Raw genomic sequence first — 21,029 nt, forward strand, 5'->3', positions numbered from 1 at the left:
TGCCACTCAGGGCCAAACCTCCGCGTGAGATCCCGCAGTTCCTGTGCCCAGACAGAAACAAGGTCAACTTCATCCCCAACAGCGGCTCGGCATTCTGCCTGGTCAGCATTCTCAAACCACACAGTCTAATGAGTGTCCCCACTGAGGCTGAACAGAGAGTGTCCCGCGGCACCAGCACCCTGTCCCAGTAGCCTTCCTCCTCTTCTTCCTCTTTCTCCTCCTCATCCTGCCTCGCACCACACGTAGGAGACACAGAGAGCTTGATATGCAATCAATCTACCAATCAAGTTTCCTGGCAATCCTGTCCCCCAAACTAAGCACAGCACACATTATAAATCAAACTAAACAGAAGTCACACAACAAAAGAAAAGAATATGTAGGACTCTATTTTGGTAACACTGCTTATATTTGATAAGATAATGACATTTGCTATTTGCTATGCAGCTTTTTAGGTCAGTACTTGTACTACTTAAGGACCAGGAGGACATGTTTTGTGAGGGTTTGTGATAAGCATAGATATATTTTTATTGTTCCTCTACCTTTCATAGATATGAGTGAGTGGAGACGTGTGGATGAATATTTTGTATCTCTTATAGGACACACACGCAAAGAGAGCATTTGCTCACGTTTATCGTTCTTCCTTATTCACTCTGAGTGTGAGGCTTGAGAGACTGAGAAAATGTATCGTTTTCTAATAGCTTGCAGTGTATCTCTTTTAGAGAACTGGATTTTTCATAGAGTTAGCACAGTGCATCATTGAATACAAATGATATCTGAATATTTTGGATGATCTGACAAGACCAAGAGACCTGGTATGTAGAAGCTGGGTTGATGAAGGCCTCTGTCTAAGTGAGTGTTTTTTTTGGCCTGCGCCCCTCTGTGTGTTTGGACCATGAGGTGGACAGCAGGAGAGACTAATATCAGACAGGCTGAACTCCACTGGCCTTTTACACCCCCCAACATACCCCCATACCCCCCTCCCCCGGTGGTCTGTGAGAGGAACGGAAAGTGCAGAGAAGAAAAGAAAAGAGCGAGTGCGTTCTGTGCTTCATGTGTGACGCTCTCTGATTCGACGTTGATGACTGGCAGGCGACAGCAGCACAAGAGCTCAGCTAACCGCATGCTTTTGTTCGTGTGGCCGTAGAGCGCATTTCAGATGAATTTGGGTCCAAACGCTGAACTTCAAACACATCAGGGAACAAAGAGTGTGTGAGAGAGAGTGAGAGAAAAGAAGAGAGATGCAATGCTGAGGGCATGATGAATTAACTGTGTGTGAGTGTGTGCTCTCTCTTCTCTCACTCACTGACTGATAAGGCTGAGACTGTTGAACCGAGGGCGCTGTGACACTGAGAGAGAAAATCTGGAATATGAAATTGCATCAAATGGATATTTAATGTAACAGGACTTCGCTTTAAACTGTATTTAATTAACAGTTTGGCTATGATTGAACTGTGTAGGATTTCCACTGTCAAATCACAATTAATTATAATAATTTAGTCCAAAATGCTTAGAGTGTGGTCAGAAAACCTGAACTTATATCCAAGATTCTTCATATGGATCATATTAACTTAAAATTGCACCATAATGCCATACATTGTGTTTAGAAAGGTAACAGTCATACCTTCAGTGAACAATTCACTCTTCTGCATGCAATCTACCAGCTTTCAGTTTTCATGTCTCTCAGATATGATGAAAAACAAAACAATCCAAAACTTGTAAAATAGTAATCATTCCCCGTCACTGGCTGCTTTTTAGCCACGTCTCTTTTCCTCAGTGTCACAGAGCTGACTGTAATTATAAACACTGCTTGCCAAGTGTCTGCCATTCATGTTCTCATATATGCTGTAGGTATTTTATTTTGTATTGTGTTATATGTGAACAACGTCACTGTTGTAATAATCAACTATTGGCTGAAAGGCAATAAGAACAGGCTGTCATGATCACTCTGTAATCCTGTCCAAAGAAAATGGCTGCTGTTGAAGCCAGGAGGAAGAGTGAGGCGGCATAAAACAACGATTCAGAGACAGTTTACTGTTCCGCAGTATCAATAAAAAATAATCATCAGGCTCAAACCTGTGTAAAGTTCTAATGAAGACCAAAGCCATGGAGTGCCTGCTTCAGTACGTCACACTAGTGGCTTGGTTTCTGACCTTCACTCGTTCCCTTGTTTATTGAGCAGGCCTGGGTTTGGGCTCAAGCTCTTGGGTGGAGCCCAACACACTTCTGTAGTATTGGGGTCCGTTTTTGTTTTGGTTTGTTTGTCTTTTTTTTTTCACAACTGTTAAGGTATTATTTTGTGCTTTAAATAAAATAATAATGAACTTGAAAAAAAATTGTCGCACTTTTTGCCAGTGTTGCAGATCAATTAGGCCCCACGTGGCTTATAGCTTTGAACACCTACCATTTCTAACTATTACAAGGTCTTAATCATCTGAAATCAGCTGATGGTTATCGCTGTAGGTCTGTACTCAGGAATGTACGAACATTAAGCTCTTCCCAACAACTACAAAATATTAACAGTTCTCTGTTTGGAAAATTGATGATGTATCTGCTTAGTATATGTGCCTATATTTAAGTAGAGAGTATGCTCAGTGTAGAGACAGTGTTTAATGCATTTTTATAAGAATGGTGGCCTTCTTTTTCTCTTTCTAATTAGTGTATTTGTTAGTTTGAAAGAATGAGGAGAATGAGAGTGTCCTACATGGTTGGGTCACATTTACATGCTCATACACATTTGGAGAAACTAGACAAGATTATCAGATTAGACTCGTGTTTTAGAGAGTTCTCTTCATGTTGCACATTTAGGTCTGCTCAGACACAGCTTAAACACTGTTGTGTAGGCCTCTGATCTCTTACTCTGTGTGAGATGTCTGTCTGTTCTGTTCTTTTCGTTTTATTCCCATACAGTTCATGTACTCCATAATGTTCCTCTGGCTGTATGTAACTGAAAAAAATAAAAATAAAGTTGCAGCTGCTCCAAATACAAAGTGAGAGGTGTTGGTGGTTATGTTTTGTTCGTGTCCAGCTGGGTGGAGATCAGTGCTTTCCAGTGACCAGAAAATAAGCTTGGCTTTATTAAATGATCTGCAACATGATTGCATGTCAGAAGTGCTAATCTGAAAGTCCAAAGACATTCCAAGAAAGCTGAACAGGAACGTTGAAGATGTAGTTCTGACCCTGAAATGAGCAGAAATCTCAAGTCATGTAAGCTTGTTTCTTTTGGCACTCAGGTTCATAAAGACAAACATAACACTTCCAGCATGTTTTCAGAAGAACTCACACATGCCACCTTGTGGAACAACAGAGCAGGTCTTGTATGACAAGGTTCAGTTTCAAGGAAAAAATCCCTGAATTACTTGCATATTAATCTTTATTAATGTGATCTTCAATAGCATCCAAAATGTAATAAAATTCTGAGTTAACTTTTTTAGTTTAATCTTCTTTCATTGGCATGTTGGTCTATTTTCACAATGTTGTTTGACTAGCTGCTGATAGAGGTGCCAGTGGGAATTTGCTCTCACTTCATCTCTACTTAAAGAGATTGATGCAGCAGTGCTTTAGTCCTTTAGTCTGTCCAGCTCCCTCACTTCCTCATCAGTACACTCTGCTCAAACAGTTCAGCTGCCAAACTTTCATGCTAACACCATCGGTAATCCACTGTCCCTGTCATCTCATAGATAACTGACTGGCCATGTCTCTGCCGTAACTTAATACAGCTGCATCGTATAGCTGTACTGAATTCTGGAACTTGGAGTCCATTGTTTGCTGTCTCCACTACTTCTGTGCTGGATTTGCATTAATTTGAAACTGAACATCACTGCAAAATGGTGAGTTAGAAAAGAAGCTCTTGCTCAGTTGCTTTTAGGGGTTAACGGCAAAACCAGAACGCTATACCTTATATTAACTTCATTCATTTAAAGTAGCAAATACACCTAACAGAATGCCTTTGGGAGGTGGGAGGAAACCAGAGAACCTGTAGGAAATACACATGGATACAGCGAAACACCACACAATCAGCAACCCGAACTCAGGAATGAACCTGTGAGACTACAATGCTTCCCATTGTATTGTAGAAAAAAATTCAGTTTTACAGTTGAAACAACAATTTTAAAATGAAACAAAACTGAACACTTTTATACTATAATGGAGGGTGTAATATCAAAAAGATATGTTCTTCTGTAACTTTATACTTCTGCCTTTAAAGTCTCTTTAGCTTTACACTGTCATGGTAGAGCTGCTGAGTCAATTATTTTTGTAATGTTTTGTCTACAGTGTTACAGAGTTCATATCAGTGTAAGCCCTGAGCCACTCTCACCACAGACTGTGGATGCTGTTTTTGCAGTGTGCTCTTCTGTGAGTGTGTTACATGCATTTGGGTGAAAGGTGTTTGAAATTGTGCAGTCATGCACGTTTTCCAGCCAATGTCCAGCGGTCAGCCCACCCCCGTTTTTTTGTGTACGTAGAGACAAAATTGTTCGCACAGAGTACAGTACAGAGATCTTGTCCAAACAGGGACTTTTTTCCCCTGTGACTCTGTAGCCTCATGCTGCCACCCGCAGAAAGCCCATATCTAATGAGGGGCCATTAACCCGCTCTCTAACAGGGACAAGCAGCACAATACCTGCATCTCGCCAGTCATTATCACGTTATCACTGCAGCACAACCCGATACAACCCCAGTCAAACTGAGACTCACTATAACACTATATATAACAGATTTTACATAATGCTTATACAGCAACGCAAAACTGGCTACGTTTATATGCACATCACATACACTAAGTCATGTAAATGCCGCAATCTGATTACCTGTTTCAGATTAAGAGAATATTCTGATTCCCCAAATTCCGATTCCCACCTCTGGAGTATGCCTGTTTTAATTGGAACTTTGTTGCATGTAAACACTTTATTGAGAAAATCCTGTGAAAGGAGATATATATGCATGCTCAGTCCGCAAGGAATTGTGGGTGCTAACAGATGCTTAGCTGTAAGCTAGGTATTTAGGAATGGCAACTCAAGAATACCTACAACAAGCATATATACGGGAATATTCTGATGCCCGTACGCATATAAACATCATATTCGGAATATGGCTGCAATCCGAATGTAGAGCTTAAACAGAATTTGATGTGCATGTAAATGTAGCCAATGTGTGAGTGAGTTGGGGGATGGGATGGATGTATCCAGAATCCATTCATGCACACATCCGAGACTCGGCCGGTCTGGTGTGCATATAAGAAACATTCAGGGAGGAGGGAGAATAGGCTGAGACCAGGCCATTTAAGTCCAGGTCATATAATTGGACGTGGCATGTGATTAGCACAGCAAGGGGTTTAACTGAATAGGCCAGGATCCCTCTCATTTTTGATATGTTCAAACTACAATCTGCTTTTGTGAGAATCCATAGGAACTATATAGTTCACATAATTACAAAGCATTTCCACTGATGGCTTCACACATGCATACACACACAGTCTTACCCACAATCCTCTAGTCCATCTCTCACTCCTGCTTTTAGGTTGAAAACGGACCCAGATCCTTTTTCCTTCAAAGGTATTGTATGAGGATGTGTGAGACTGCTCGTCTCCATATCCCAGATCTCCCCTCGGAGCTGTTCTTTCTCTGATCTCCGTGCCCATGAACCATTAGGGGACAGGCTTCACGCCCAGCCTGGGATTACAGGCCCAGATTCCTCACTTTTTCCCTTCGCCCAGAGCGTGCAAACCCTCTTTGTTACGAGCTAAGCTCAGACGCTGTGGTGTTAGTTTAGACCTGACAAAGGATCAGCTGGTTCAACACAGTCCTTGACACCAAGCCCACTTCTTCAGGTCCAGTGCCTACACCAGTCTTTTCCTGTTTTCAGTTAGTGGAATGCTGAGACAGGTTTCCTGCCCAGAGGCAGACAGAAGGTTTAGTAATCATGACCAATCACTGTGAAGAGCAAATTCCACACACCAACTACTAGTTAGAGCTCTCAAGCTAAGATGAAGTCACAGAATAAAATGATCAAGTATGATATTAACTCAGACCTTATATTAAGTCTTTTTGACCTAAAATTTAATGCAGATCAGCACTGATGTGCTGCCAGCTAGGTTTGTGGTTTTCCAGAGGAATTTGCTAATTTCCTTACTTCCTTTAAAAAGGAGATATAATTAAGCTTCTTTTGAACTGCATATTAAACTGAACCAAAGAAAACATCCCTCCATCTCCAAATTTTAAGCATCTCGTCTGTCAATCTTTAGTAGCTTGCCTACTCTAATGCTTTACAATGTGCAACATTTTGTTACTAGTTTTATTAACTTTAGCTTCACAGATGTCCAAGTCTGAGAGACACGTAGGATATCAAGGAACAAAAGAAAAATGCGCCCAAGAGTCCCTTGCTACGAAGTCCCAGAGACCTGATCCAGCTCCTCCCACCAGGGCGGAGTTGAGCCAAAAGTGCAGAGGGTGGATACAACTCAGTGTATTTCAGGCTGGATAAGTGTCTTTAATGTGTTGGTTTGTGATGTACAGCATTGTGTGAGTTTTGCGTTAGGGGTTAGGCTTAGGCTTAGGCTTAGGCTTATAGAGGGAGATGGATCAGATCCTACTCCATCCAAAGGGTTTTTGTTTCTGCAGTGAGGACTGTCTACAAATGTGGAAGAGTGTGTGACTCTCAGCAGCCTGACTGCAGTGCAGCAGAGCAGGACATTTTGGACAGAAACATAAAACCCCTGAAAGCAGAAACAAACAAAATGAGGCCACATCATCATAAGATTTGGCAGTATTTTACAAGGAATTTCTAATACTTTTGAACAATTATACACACTTCCACTTTTGAACACTGTGACCTCAGGCTTTATATTAGGCAACTGTTTCATAGCCCTGCTCTTGGAAGCCTGCACAGTCTAAATGAGCAGTTTGGCCAGAAACGTACACAATTTCCCCCTGAATCCCAAATGTAGTTGATCTTCCAAGAGACATTTGGTGTCCAAACTTTGCTTTTTTGCTTTTGTACTGGTGCATGAAGGCTAACATTGCTAACAAATAGGGAAAGCTTACAGCTAGCAGCTTAACCTTGTGCAAACTGCATGTACAAATCACCACATATTCACCTCAAAGGAAATAATTTGTACATGAACAGTTTTATGAAATATCAGAATAATATTCTGCCTGAAAAATTCCACCCTTAAATCACACTTCCTTCTTACATATGATGTTTGTGTGGCATGATTACCAAATTAAGTGCTGAGGAAGAAACTGATTTGGCTGCTGTTACTGTTTTTAGCCATGCAAAGTACATTTGTCCATTAATATAGGTATCAGTGCATCATGCTTGCGTCTGTTTGATATTATTGAACTTCTCAACATGGTTTGAAGCAAAGATAAAACGGTAGTTGTAACCCTGCCTTACTTTTTAGCAACATTAGTCTGTACAAATCGACAGATGTGAACTTCAGACACTAAACAAATCATTACTGAATACATTTGGGAAAAATGTGTACTTTTCCTTTTTCTTTGCCTGAACTACACCCAGTTTAAACTCAGGAAGGATTGTTAATTAGCCTTGAGTTGAATCAGGTGTATTAAATCCGGGAATAATGGTAAAAACCTGAAACAGCATGACTGGGAAACACTGGAGTTGATTATTGTTTAAACAGAATGAAATAATTTCTGGAACCTTTAAAAAAAATTGCCATCTACCAGTTATTTGTGTCTGTTTGATATTTTACTGAGAATGTTATTCTTAGCTGACAGAGAATGAATTGTTTTCCATCCAACCAGTATGGAGGAACACAACAAGAGGTAATTGTATTTCAACATCAAAATATTCATGATTGGTTTCCTTACCATCTGGAATACTTGTTCGGTCGCATGTGTGGTACCGTTTGCACCGGGCCACCTACAGAGATCTTGTACATCGTAATTGTAGTCATGGATTAAAGGGGGTATTTGCAATATTGGAAAGTGTTTCTAGACCTGCAATGATCATATCATTTTAAGAATTCCCCAGAAACAAATGTGATTTGCAATATTGAATTGCAGTGGATCTGGCTAGTTTCTTCACTTCGTGCTACTTTTTTAAAATTTTCCAACCCAGAAATGAGCAAGTAACTCCACACACAGTAAAAACAGAGTCACTCAGCCTCACCCGTTTTCCACAAAAGACGATTCACAAGGCATGTGTATTTTTCCAAAACCAAAAAATGGTGGCAGGGTGTGGTTAGAAAGGAATAGGCAATGTTTTTTTTAATTGTAATTGCACATCTTATACAGCAGAGGGCTCTAAAATTAAAAACTGCACTTTCACTCTTAATATCTGACAAAATTACAGCACCTTTGAACATCATGGAACATGTTAAGGGCTTTTCTTAAAATCATACTTTTTAAATATCTTTTGAAGTAAAAACAAACTTCACAGATGCCAAATCTCACAAAAACAGGTAAAATTAATATATATTGTCAGCTTATACTGGCCTTCAGGCCTAATTTGTAATATGATAGGATACATTAGGGCATGTTCTGGATATTTTTTCATTTATCTTCTTCTGATGTGTTGGTGCCTCCACTGAAGCCTGGTCCTGCAGGTGCATCTAACTGGGTAAAGAGTGGGCAGTGAGGTCTGTACAGGGTGCATGTGTACACACAGTAACAGGTACAATATTTGCAGTGTTGCAGTCTAATATAATTTAGGACATGATGTTGTAACTGTCATTATAAAGTTGCTGTTATTTAAAGCCACTGTAATTTACTAATCTTGCTCACCTCTGCCAGAATGGCTTTTATAAGCTACATTCAAACAAACACTCATAGCTAGACACTGACACATTTAAATGTAGTTTTTGTCTAGCTAACTATGTTGTGTATATTAAAGAGCTACCAGTTTGGAGAATAACATTTTTTGTGAGGAAACCAGAATCTCTCCAGTAAAGTAATTATACCTTAAGCATTAAAGCCAGCTTGGCACTTTCCAAGCCCTTTAAAGCTCTCAAGTGTGTCTGAAGCCACCCTGATGTTTACTGAACTTATCTTGTTCTGGACACATTCTTTTCCACTGCATTCTTCATATTCCTAAGTGGTTGTGTTGAATAACTTCTCATTAGCAATAGAGGCTGAAGCTTTTTATAAGCAACTTACAATTGAGCAGAGAAAGGCCTCATTTAGGGCCTTGCTTACAAACCCAACTGTAGTAGCTTGGTTCTGGGACATGAACTCACAACCTTGCAGTCAGTAGTCCAAAGTATTAAGCACTGAGCCACATGGGCTACCAATGTACAGTATGTATAATTAACAGGCAGAGGGCCTCCTCCTTGCTGATTGGTTCATATAGCCAGGACATGCACAGTCATGGAGACATTTTTTCCCCAGAGCATCTATTTTAGTTGTCAGGATGTGAAGGCAGTGTAGCTTTAAAATGATTCCAGTAAATTTAAATATATTGTTTGAGCCTTCATTTCAAGCTAACTTGGCTTAGGAAATGTGTTTGATGTGGAGCAGAAGACTGGCAACTCCTACCATGGTTACTGTAATACAGAGGCAGAGCTGGAGGCCGAGTTGTTCCTGCATACTCAGCTGACTCACTGTGTGCTTGGCACCCGCCAATCGCTCTCACCAGCCAAACCTGCCATCTGCCTTAAGTGGCTGTTTCAGTGCCTTATGATGGTATTCCCCTGTGAGATGAGTGTTTCTTTCAGCTGATTATATAGCCTCTCATGAATGATATTCACTGAATGTTGTCATTGTATTGCTCTCACTTACTCTGTAGATGCACTGTGTACAAGTTTCCTGTATAGAATACCCCAAAATGAACAAGAAGGTTGTATGGCAAGAGCAGAAGAAAGCCTACTTCACCCTAAAGAGGAATTTGCAGGATACTCGCAGTGTTCTTCAGGATTCTAATATAATACTGATAAGTAAGGGATAAATCATGACAGGGTATGCTGATCTAGGACAATAGTCTGGAACATGTGTTAAGGGCTTTTGCTGTCTAAAAAGTCAAGTTTACTTACATGTTAAAAAGCTTTAAGATATCTTTCAACTCCCAGAAGAGAGCTCTTAACATGAAGTGACACTCTCTCAGCAGAGGCTGTTCAGCTCTTCAGCTCTCTGAGCTTCCTGCAGCCCAGGATCTTTTCACAGTTGCAGATAAGACCATCCTGACTACTCTCTCTCTCTCTCTCTCTCTCTCTCTCTCTCTCTCTCTCACACACACACAGAGAGAGAGATGTTACACGTGTCAGGGATAATACCAAGCTGCAGAGCTGCAGTAATCATGTGGTGCTGAAGTTCTCTTTTTCCTGGAGACATTTGTTAGAAACACTCTGCACTAGCTTATGTAATAGCTTAAGGGTGAGCATTTTATTTGAATACTGATTTCAGACATGTCATGAAGCTAAGTCTCTGATATGAATCAGAATTTAAATAGTCTAGACGGCTTTGTATTGTCTTGTTTATATCCAGGTTTGGTGCTTCCCTGAACTTTCTTAATAACCTAGAGCATTCTCTGGACCCTTATATGAGCAAGTCCTTAAAAGTTGTAATTTGCCTGAAATTATAAAAATCTAGTATTAAATTCCCTTAAATTCCAATTATGGTCTTTGGGTTTTGCTTATGCTCTCTAGGGGATTGTTAATGTAGTGTTGTTTTCAAAGTACATTTAATTAAAAGGAAATTATAAAAAAAATAAAATAAAACATGACACACAGTAAACTGAGGCTAATGTTACCCATCACTGCAGACTTTGTTGTAATATTTCATTTTCTTCTTAGTACACTTTGATAGTGTGACTTCTTTGAAACATGTTACAGTTCTGTATTGATCTTGCATAAATATTAGGACACTTTTACTCATGTCTGGCTTATTAAAAAAGTGGCTCACTGCAAATTTGATTTTAGATTGCATTTAAAATGGCACTAAAAGAAACTTAAAGTATTAAGGATAACTGTAACTATTTACTGCATTTATTCAGAATTAGATGGTTGTGGTGTATATTATGGATTTCCCTGTCTAGTTGCAGCACATGTCCAGCAGAGGGCACACTCGCACAGCAATCGTTGAGCTTGAGTCCTTGAACTTGTGGTTAACGCCACACAATGCGTTCTTGAACCCCTGTGTGGAACCTGGAGCCCTGTCCGTACCCTCCACATAGCATGGCTCGGGTCATTAGCATTTCCACTGTGGAGGCCAGAGGAACTGAGGGAGCTCTCACACATCTTACTGGAAGATGGATGGACAATATCAGTGCAGAATGTGGACCAATCCAACATGGAAAAGATCTCTCTAAAACCTTATAGTATTCATTTTACAGAACCAGGTTTTCAGGAGTCAGTAGTCATGTTTGGAAACATAGAAGAGAAGATCGAGTGCACAAAGTGTTTCTGCTGGAGTATGGCTGAACTATTACGGAATGACGAGTAAACCGTGCAGAGTACAAATTCGTTTAGTTGAATCATGAATCCTATTTCCTATACAGTTTTCCGTATCCTATTCGCAAACACAGCAACAGAGTGAATAGTTCTCCACAGCATTATAGAACCAGTCATATTTAAATGAATACTCACTTTCAATAACCTCTTTATCCTGCTCAGGGTTGCGGTGGAACTGAAACCTATCTCTAGAACACTGGCAGTAAAACAGGAATTCACCCTGGATGGGTCCATTGTGGGTGAAAGGTGCCCTCCATTCACACCTATGGGCAATTTAGAATAGCCAATCTAACTCCTAGCATGTTTTGGGGAGGGGTTTTAGTTATGCTAGCTCTGCCATGTTTGTAGTAAATGTTCAAGACTGGATTGGCATTCCATAGCCAGTTGGTCTACCATAACTAAAGAACCATGCCAGGCCTTCAAGCATTTCCTTTTAATTATTAAAGATGAGGACAGCGACAAAAAAGATACTTTCAGCAAAAGTAAGACATTAAAAAATGACATGATATTAACATGTCGAGGTTTTCCTTTAATAGAGATGACATTTTTGATCACAGAACTGTGAAAATGGTCAGATATTGTTTGCGTGTAAGAGAACTCGGTTAACTGCAGACGACATTTTGCTACATTGTAAAATGTGGAAAGTAGGAAAGATAAAGCTTTTTGGATGTACCTGAACTGGTGCTGTATGTGTATCATGCAGTTAATTTCTTTAACAAATGTCTTTAAAAAAGAATTCTGTAACATACGGTAACTAAATAGGAACAGGAAAAGTTTCCACACAAATTGTTGCATTTTACAAATTATCCAAGTTGTCTATGGTAGGGGTTCTCAATCAGGGACCACATTCACTACATAAACACATTTTATAAACATAAACACATTTTAAAATATCATGCCCACTCAAGAAACATTTTTTTTAATCAACAAACCATTTAAAAAAAATTGGCATATTATTTAGAGGTATGCAGTAATATTTTGGCTATTTATAGGAGCCAGAGGTACGAACTTTCCACTCACAGAATCCTTCTTCTTCTTTTTTTTTTTATTATTATTATTTTTTTTTTTAAATAAAATTCCAGCTAACATTATTTATATTAATGGTGGGTTATGATTTCCATCACTGTAGCTAAATTAGAAAATGGATGACCCCCTGGCTAGGCTTTATGGGCCTCTGGGGATCCTGGTGTAAGAGGTCCTGAGAACCAAGGGTCTAAGGGCACGCTATCAATACTATTATCCTGACCTGTTCTATTATTCAAATGAAATAATACTTAACAGCCCAAAGAGAAGCACCAGATAAGCTAACATAACCAGACTGTTTAATCTATTAACACTCCAACTAGTGACTAGTGACATTTTTAAAACCCTCAAAACATGAAGTGTAAAAAAGCTATTACATATTCCTGGAAACTATAGTTGATTACTGTCCTTCATTCAGTTTAGTTTCCATTTTTGGGCTGGAACACAAAAATAACTAGAAGGTCAATCTGGTCATGTGGAACATCTCTCGGGTCGAGTGCAATGCCAAGAGTGATATAAGAATGAGGAGTTTTAAATTTCAGCAGAATATATGGATGTGATTAACTTTATTTTACTCCTCAGACGTGTTACAATCTGCTAAGCTCAGCCGACTGAAGTAGGAGAAGACCCAGGGCCGAGAGATGTTCTGCTTCTGTTTCAGACCCTCTGTCTCAACAGAAAGTCCTCTGTGGAACTGGAGAGTTTGCTCCAGTGCTGCCCTCTGCCTGTAAATCAGAATAGTGCAATATTTAATCAGGTCTCACTTTTAATTGAAGAATAATTGTTAAGATGGTTTTCCTTTAACTGAAATACCTATTAAACTCTTCATCCCACATGGCTGCTTCCTCCTCTGCTCGTCTTCTCTCCTCCACTGCCTTCCTCCTCTCCTCTTCTTCCTCTCGCCGTCTGCGTAAGTACTCTAGTCTTTCGCTCTCATCCATCTCCTGCAATCTCCTATACTCCTCCTCCTTACGAGCCTCCTCCTCCTCATGCTGACGCTTTAACTCGGCTACACACCACACACAACTGTACTTATCATAAAATATCTCCTATAGATCTCCTAACAGTGTGTGAAAGTTTGCATGCCTAGATATTTCTGTGATTTATTAATTTACCTCTATTTTAATATTTATTTAATGTTTATTTAAATAAATGCTCCAAAAAGTTAAAAATGAAATATGGGTCCTGCAACAAGGCAACAATCCAAAACCTATAGTAAGACCAACAGAAAAATACAGTGACTGTGTATGAAATCTGGCAGAGATATAACAAGAAGAAACCAGAGGATGCAAAAGAAGAAGCAGTCATAACATAGATAAAGTCTGGGCATACAAGCTAGTAAAGAAAACATACCAAATACACACACCGATTGAACATGTTTGTTACTTGTAAAAATAAAGGGGAGTCAGCGAAACCTAACCTTGTTTCTATGAATTAAAATTCTGTCTGTTTTGTCCTAAGGGTTTGCAAACTTTGTATTCAAATGTAAAATGGTCTTTTTTGCAATTTGTTCAGTGATACGTTGTGGCCAAACTGGCAGATGTCTGTTTTGTGTGGCTGTGGCTTTTGTGAGTCTCTCTCTCTCTGTGTGAGACTATAAAGTGACTAATCTTTATAAACAGCAGTAAGCACATGAAAGTGTACCTGCTCTTCTCATCTCGTCTTCGTGCCTCTCTTTCTGAAGTCGTTCTAGATATCTCTTCTTGTTCCTTGTTTCTTCTTGCCTCCTCCTCTCCCTCTCCATCTCAGCCTGCTCACTCCTCTGTCCTTCCTTCTCTCTCTCAGCCTGTCTCTGTCTCTCCTCTTCTTCGTTAATCTTTCTCAACCTGGAAAATGCACCATTAAATAACAAAAGTTTTTATTTATGTGTTTTTGCTGACTTCGGTTATGTCTTTGATAGGAACCTATAATGGAGTGTGCGGTGAACCTGGCCTGCTGTGCCCTCTGTCTCTGATCCTCCTCCAGCTCCAGCCGCATTCTCTCTTCTGTCTGCTTTTTATCCTCCTGTCTCTTTCTCTCCTCTTCTTTCTCCTCTTCTTTCTCCTTCCTCTTCCTCTCCACCTCCAGTCGGCGACGTTCGGACTTTGCGGCCTGTGCTGCTGCCACTCTGCTTTCCCTCGGGTTGATGACTTCTTCACTGCCCTTAGCCTGAGGGGATATAAATGATCTGAGCCATACATATCCACTAATGACCATATTTAATCATAATTATACCACAGTGCTGTTGAATTCTCAACTGTGATTGGTCAGAAGGTTTTCTGTAACAGCAGCTCTGACAGTAATAATTCTGTACTGTGCTGTACAGTGTCCTGTCATTTAAAAAAAAAAAAGTATAATCATTATGGTGAATGTTTGTTTAACATTTATGGAAGGAGTCGAGGGTGTCAGCAGTTTGTCAGAGAAGTAAAGCCGTTCCTTTAATTTTTCCACCACAGGAAATTCTTCAGGACTGAGGGCTTCATTTTGCTGTTTCCTGGTAACATGACAAGCTGCATTTTTGTCTTATTAAGTTAGAGAGGGGGAAAAAAAGGAGAGGCTTTTGAGGGAATGACAGTTTATAGCTGTTCTAAATAATAACAGGAACTAACCTATCTCATGGATGTTCCACACTATTAAACATACGCACAAATGCACCTCTAAACCTATAAAAAGTTTGAAACTTCATTCTTTAATAAATAAAAGAATTGTAAACATTACTAAATGGCTGTGGTATAACACTTTAGGACCTGCTGTTGTAGAAAACTGTGGAGTGGCTTGTGGTTTCTTAAACAATCATTTGATCGATGCCACAGTGACCCAAAAATTATTATGCTGCTTATCATGGCAACAACAAAATAAGGGAAAGAATCATGCACCAGTTCTTCAGACAGTTAAAAGTGGCTCTTAAAGCAACCAAAAAATGGTTCTATGGCCCATTTATTTTTAATAGTTTATGTAAAGAGAGAAATTTTATTTTAAAATGTCTATAGTTTTATCTTGATCAGAACAGGTTATTTTTCTAATTAATCAAGCTGGAAGGGGCTCTAAATATTACATATAATTTTTGTATTTTAGGATAATTGTCCTAATGTTTTTTTTGAAGAAATTGACCATAGTAACTCATATATTGAAAACATCATCTCTCAGGTTTTTTTAGCATTATATTACAAGACCCACATCAGCAGCTGATTCAGACTTGGCAGGGTTGGATGCAGGATGGTGTGCTGGGACACCGCAGCGTGGGAAGAGATGAGGAAGTTGTACTGGGCTACATATGCTAGTATTTGATGATACACTGGTTCTCCGAATGCTCCAGGTGCTTGTAGAGGACGACTTGGCAGAGCTGTGTGATCTGGAGAGAACTGCAGATACATCATCGCTGTCTTGGAGATCAGAGACCCGATCAATGTCTCCAGTTCCACCATCTTTAGCAACCTGATCACTCTCCGGTCTGTGTCCTGCTACACACTTCTCATGATGGATGTAATCCTGATCAATATCCGGACTGTGTCCAGCTTCACGGTTCTTTTGGACAGTTGAGGCCTGGCTGCTTTCCATGTCATCCATAGTATATTCAGAAGAACCACAGGAATAATCGTCTGCTGATTTGTCCTCTGACTCATTCACCACTGTGTTGGATACTGTCTTCTCATGTTTCCCTGAACTATATTTCCTCTTTTCAATTTGCAGTACTTCATGCGACTGCCTCGGTTTACCTGAGACAGATGAAAATTAGACATGATTTGACATATTCAGGCATTGCTCTAGATAATGGAATTACAATTAGCACTCTTGAGTAATAGCAAAACTTACCCACAACAAATGCTGCTTGACCTTTGGACTTCTTTTTTAGTTTTTCCGCTGTGTTTTGTGGCTTTGTGGACTTTGCTTTCTCACCACCTGCCTTTTTGCTTTTCTTCTGCAAAGAATAGGCAAGAATGAAGAATGAAAGGGATTCATCATTATTCACTGCTGATACAGTAATCTACACTAGGACTCACTTGTATTGGACCAGAAGCTGTTTCTTCACTAAAACTGGTGTCTTGTGACTCTGTGTCCACATTGTCCATGTTTGTTTCTACAGTCTTCTTTTCTGCGTAATTAATATCTGTGACTCTGTTGGCATGCTGATCAAACTTTTGCTTCTTCACATTCCTTATGTGGGGGTCATCTGCGTTGTCTAATTTACCCGATTTTCTGGACTTGCTGTCAAAATAAGGAAGAAAAGCATAAAACATTTAGCTGGTGTCACCTGGAGGACAGTAATGAAGGATCATTGGGGTGTTGGGGATAAAATATAGCACTGAGAAAAGGAGGGAGGCAGATGGAGAGAGGTGCTCTAATCCCTGCTTTCTCACAGAAGGCCAAGAAGCCATGGCTGAAACTCGAAAGAGTGATGGAAACAGGTGGATGCTGAAGTGAAACGGGTGAAAGCAAAATGCAAATAGTAATTAGACAGAATTTTAATGACTCCAAACCCCACAATGCCATGTTGCTTGACCTCACCCTGACCTTTGGCCTTATGTCTTGACATGCAGTGTGTACACCCAAAACATAGCTGTGTCACAGGCAGGAAAGGAAACTGTTAATTAATGTAGTGCTGTAACGCAAAAAAGTGAAAAACTGAAAAAAAAAAAAAAAAAAGTGAAAACTATCTTTGAATGGTTAAGGGTTCTTAGCTTCCTAAAGGGATTTTACTTGGAATTCTTTTGATAGGGAAAAACTATTTTAGGGTTCTACCTAGAATCATTAAGGGCTCCCCTGAGTACACCTATTTTCCAAGAGTGTACTAAGGCAAAACATATTAAAGATTATTAGATTAAAACAGAAAAATGACTTAAACGTTTTTTGTTGTCCAGCCACACAAGGAGCAGCTAGATAATTCAACAGAGTTTGTTTGAATTCTGAGAGTAAGGTTAATATTTACTACATTATAAAGAATGACATGGCAAAATAAACACATACTCTAAAATATTATTCACACCTGGGACAGCTTAGAATAGCCAATCCACCATCAGGATGTTTTTGAGAGGTGGGAGGAGACCAGAGCACCGGTAGGAGACTCTCACAGACACAGGAAGAACATATGAGACGCTGCACAGACAGTAACCCAAGCTCCGATCATTGATGATCTGCAGTATACCATGGTCTAAAATGAACAAAAGTGTTACTCACACAGTATTTTTAAATGACTCCGTCTGACTTTGGGGGTTTGTTTTATCAATATGTTCATCCGCAGCTGAGGGGGTGGAAAGAGCTGTGTTTTGAGTGCTGCTAGCAGACACAGGTTTAGGTGGTGACCCAGGTCTCCCTCTTGCTTTAGGCTGTGGCCTCTGTGCCCTTCCTCCTGTCTGTTGCGTGATATCTTCCCCTAAGGAAAAAAACACAAATCTTTTTGTCACGTGAGCATGCTGGAAATGGCCCATGTATATTAAATGTCTCCACTAACCCGAGATAAGGTACTACAGTATGTGGCGTCTTTTAGATTTACTGGTTAAGCACCCTAAGAGGAATTCAGCATATCACATAACACATCCACAAATTAACCTATGAACGCTATAATGGTAGGATATTTCAAAAGATTTACAACTCGGGTGAGTCACAGACTGATAGACATCAAAATTATCTCCCATTAGTCCAGCTAAGTTTTTTTTTTTTTACATCCATCCATTAAGTCCCTCTGTCTTGTGTCCCACTCTTGGTCATTTCCTCCAATTAATTTTAGGCAGACAAAAAAAAGACTGTAGGGCCTAAAAGTCTGAAAGTGTCATCAGACCAATCAAGTCTTAACATTGTGAATTGCCAATCAAGGCAACCACAAAAAAACATTTTTACAATTCTATATCTCTATATTACAGTTAGAACTGATCCAGCTCTGGAATATTTAGAAAACAGGCTACTGCTCGTGTTAGCAGCGTTGACTGGCTCTAGATACAGGCTACAAGTAGAGTGTGAAATACACCTGCTTTTAAAAGTCTTTTAATAGTCATGTCATTTAACACCCCTCTAACAGACCATACCATTTTTCTTGTTAGCGCTGTAACCAGAGGATCCTAATTTATACAGACAATGCACTGTAAGCTAAACATAATCACAGAATTATTATAAGTCTCTGAATTATTTATATTTTATTGTGAGGTAGCTGTTAGAGACTTTAAACTCCTTGCTCCTATCACTGGCAAACTGACTTGGTGTTTCTGTACAGTGCTGTCTAAACAATTCCTATGGATACATTATTTATTATAAAAAACTCTGAATTCCCAGTTTAACACCACAACATCTTCTCATGTACAATATATATTCTTTAAATATTATTAATTTATTTGTCTTCAGTCAGGGTCGCGGTGGATCCGTAGCCTATCCTGGGAACAATGGCTGTGAGGAAGGAATACTCTCTAGGTGGGATGCCAGTCCATTGCAGGGCACCATGCCCTCACACACACACACACATTCACACACTCATGCACACCTAGGGGCAATTTTGAACTGGCAATCCTTCTACTGGCATATTTTTGGGGAGATAGGACGAAATCAGAGAACCCAGAGAAAACCGACACGACATGGAGAGTGAAAGTCCACACAGGCAGTAAACCAAGCTCAGAACTGAACCACTGGATCAGCCATCCAAAAATCTCTAATGCTAGACTGAGTTAGTGCGCTGTGATTACTTGCCATTACTTGCCAATACTAAAAGCTGACAAGGTTTGATTTTGAACTTGATATAAGACTAAGATTGTCAGGAAATCACAGGAATCCAGAGAAAGGCATTTGTTGTGTTTGCCAGGTGTTGTTCTTACCTCTGCTGTAGAGCTGACTTTCTGTACAGTTGTTTGTCTTTTCTACTCTTTGCTCAGGGAAATAAGCCTGTGAAGAAATCGAGAGATTAGACAGGATACAATTGTGTTAGACCAGACCAGACCGGGTAGTGTTGTCTGAGAAATATATACAGGTGAAATGAGGTGTGTAAGCTTAGGGTGCTTTTATACTTGATGTTTTATTTTTCTTTTAAAAAAATGTCTTTGTGTTGATATGAGAAAAAAAAACTGGTAACTGGAGGCTCACACCAGTCCTAGCTAGTATCACCTAACTAGCTTGCTATCTAGATTTATAACTAGTAGAAATAAAGATTGATTTGATGATGGTGATAAGGAGGTTATTTCCCCTTGAAGGCAGAAACTCAAGTGAACAGGAGCTGCTTGTGTGACTTGACTGTAAGTAATCACAGTTGGAGATGATGTCACATACATATCACATATCATGTCACATGCCGGTGTTCTAACAATTTGTCCTTATCAAAGTGATTTTGGAGTGTGGCTGTGGGGATTGGTGCTCATTCAGCCACAAGAGCATTAGTGAGGTCAGGAACTGATGTCAGGCGAGGAGGTCTGGGGTGCAGTCAGCGTTCCAGTTCAGTGGGGTTGGGCCTCTTAGTTCCAGTGAAGGAGGATTGTAAAGCTACAGCATAAAAAGCATTTGTGGCAACAGTTTGGGGAAGGCCTACAAATTAGCCAAGTCAAACTTTATTTATAGAGCATTTATAGAATTTATAGAACATTGGTATGATGTTCAGGTGTCCATAAACCTTTGGCCATATAGTGTATATGAAGAAGCAGGAATTTAGAGAAGTATATTATTTAAACGCGCATGTGCACTTTGTAGGACGTCTTAACAGGTAGGACAATTTGCCAGAATACCGGTGAATGTCTCAAAAATAACCATGTTGTTATTTTTAGTTGTATTGCAACGCTGGAATATTAGCAATGAAATATTTTTGATTCACCGTGTTGCAGATTTCCTTACATTCACTCACTATCGAGACTATTTTTTACACCTTTGTTTTTCTCACTTGCACCCATCTTGCAGCGACCTGATTGGTCAGGAGGTTTAAAAAATGCTTTTCTGAAAAGTAGTTTAATAAACAAACAAATAAATAAATATTAAAAAAAAAAACTAAACAAACAACACACTTTGGAAGCGCCCCGCTGGGACAAATAACAAATAAATGACTGAATATTAAAATGCCAGTGGCAGCACTTTTTAAAACGATTACATGTGAAACGTGCTCACAGTTTTAAAAAAAAAAACAAAAAAACATTCAGCCTCAGCTGGGCCTTGCTCCAAACTCTCCAGCCTGAACACTGTGCCATCTCCATATGTTCAGCAGCTCGAGGTATGTCCTTCAAAACCATAAACACAGACATCCAGCATGATAGCTAATCATATCTGCATTGTGAGCTTCCATAACACCATTAAAACATTTAACCCATATCTTAGTTTAGCTGGCAGCTGTGCTTCTTTTCTTTCAGCTACATGAAGATCCATGGATCATAAACTCTGCTTGGCAACAGTACACTGGATTCTGCTAAGACATGATTCTTGGTTCATTTGAAGACCATATTTCATTAGTGTTTATTTCTCAGTGCTCCTCCGGTCACTTAACATGCTGAGACATCATGGTTTGAGTAAATACACTGTGGGATGTGGTGTGCAGGTGCAGCAGGGCTTTTAGTTCAGGCTCATACCTCTCGCTTAGTGCTGGACTGTTTCTTGTGACCTCGCTTAGCCTCCACTTCTCTGTCATTCAGTCCTCCTGTAAGAGGAAAACAGATGCAGGATTGTTTGA

At 39.7% G+C, this 21,029-nt stretch overlaps 2 protein-coding genes across 3 annotated transcripts in view; one reads left to right on the top strand and one right to left on the bottom strand.

Annotated features, from left to right (window-relative positions):
• fam117bb (family with sequence similarity 117 member Bb) overlaps window positions 1-2,987 on the top strand; it is a 31,799-nt gene extending 28,812 nt beyond the window's left edge. For both annotated transcript variants that reach the window (XM_026912677.3, XM_026912676.3), the window contains exon 8: window positions 11-2,987. In XM_026912677.3, coding sequence (XP_026768478.2) covers window positions 11-191 — 181 coding nt within the window. In that variant the 3' untranslated portion in view covers window positions 192-2,987. The remainder of the gene's footprint in view (window positions 1-10) is intronic.
• A 7,945-nt stretch (window positions 2,988-10,932) lies between these two features.
• Window positions 10,933-21,029, bottom strand: part of LOC113525902 (uncharacterized) — a 32,257-nt gene continuing 22,160 nt past the window's right edge. Inside the window, exons 14-23 of the mRNA XM_053234226.1 lie at window positions 20,929-20,996; window positions 19,204-19,270; window positions 17,582-17,777; window positions 16,408-16,612; window positions 16,220-16,325; window positions 15,584-16,122; window positions 14,355-14,575; window positions 14,072-14,253; window positions 13,241-13,436; window positions 10,933-13,152 (exon numbers count right to left, since the gene is read on the bottom strand). Coding sequence (XP_053090201.1) covers window positions 12,999-13,152; window positions 13,241-13,436; window positions 14,072-14,253; window positions 14,355-14,575; window positions 15,584-16,122; window positions 16,220-16,325; window positions 16,408-16,612; window positions 17,582-17,777; window positions 19,204-19,270; window positions 20,929-20,996 — 1,934 coding nt within the window. The 3' untranslated portion in view covers window positions 10,933-12,998. The remainder of the gene's footprint in view (window positions 13,153-13,240; window positions 13,437-14,071; window positions 14,254-14,354; window positions 14,576-15,583; window positions 16,123-16,219; window positions 16,326-16,407; window positions 16,613-17,581; window positions 17,778-19,203; window positions 19,271-20,928; window positions 20,997-21,029) is intronic.

The sequence above is a fragment of the Pangasianodon hypophthalmus genome, chromosome 5, assembly GCF_027358585.1.
Source record: "Pangasianodon hypophthalmus isolate fPanHyp1 chromosome 5, fPanHyp1.pri, whole genome shotgun sequence".
In the NCBI taxonomy this organism is placed as follows: Eukaryota; Metazoa; Chordata; class Actinopteri; order Siluriformes; family Pangasiidae; genus Pangasianodon; species Pangasianodon hypophthalmus.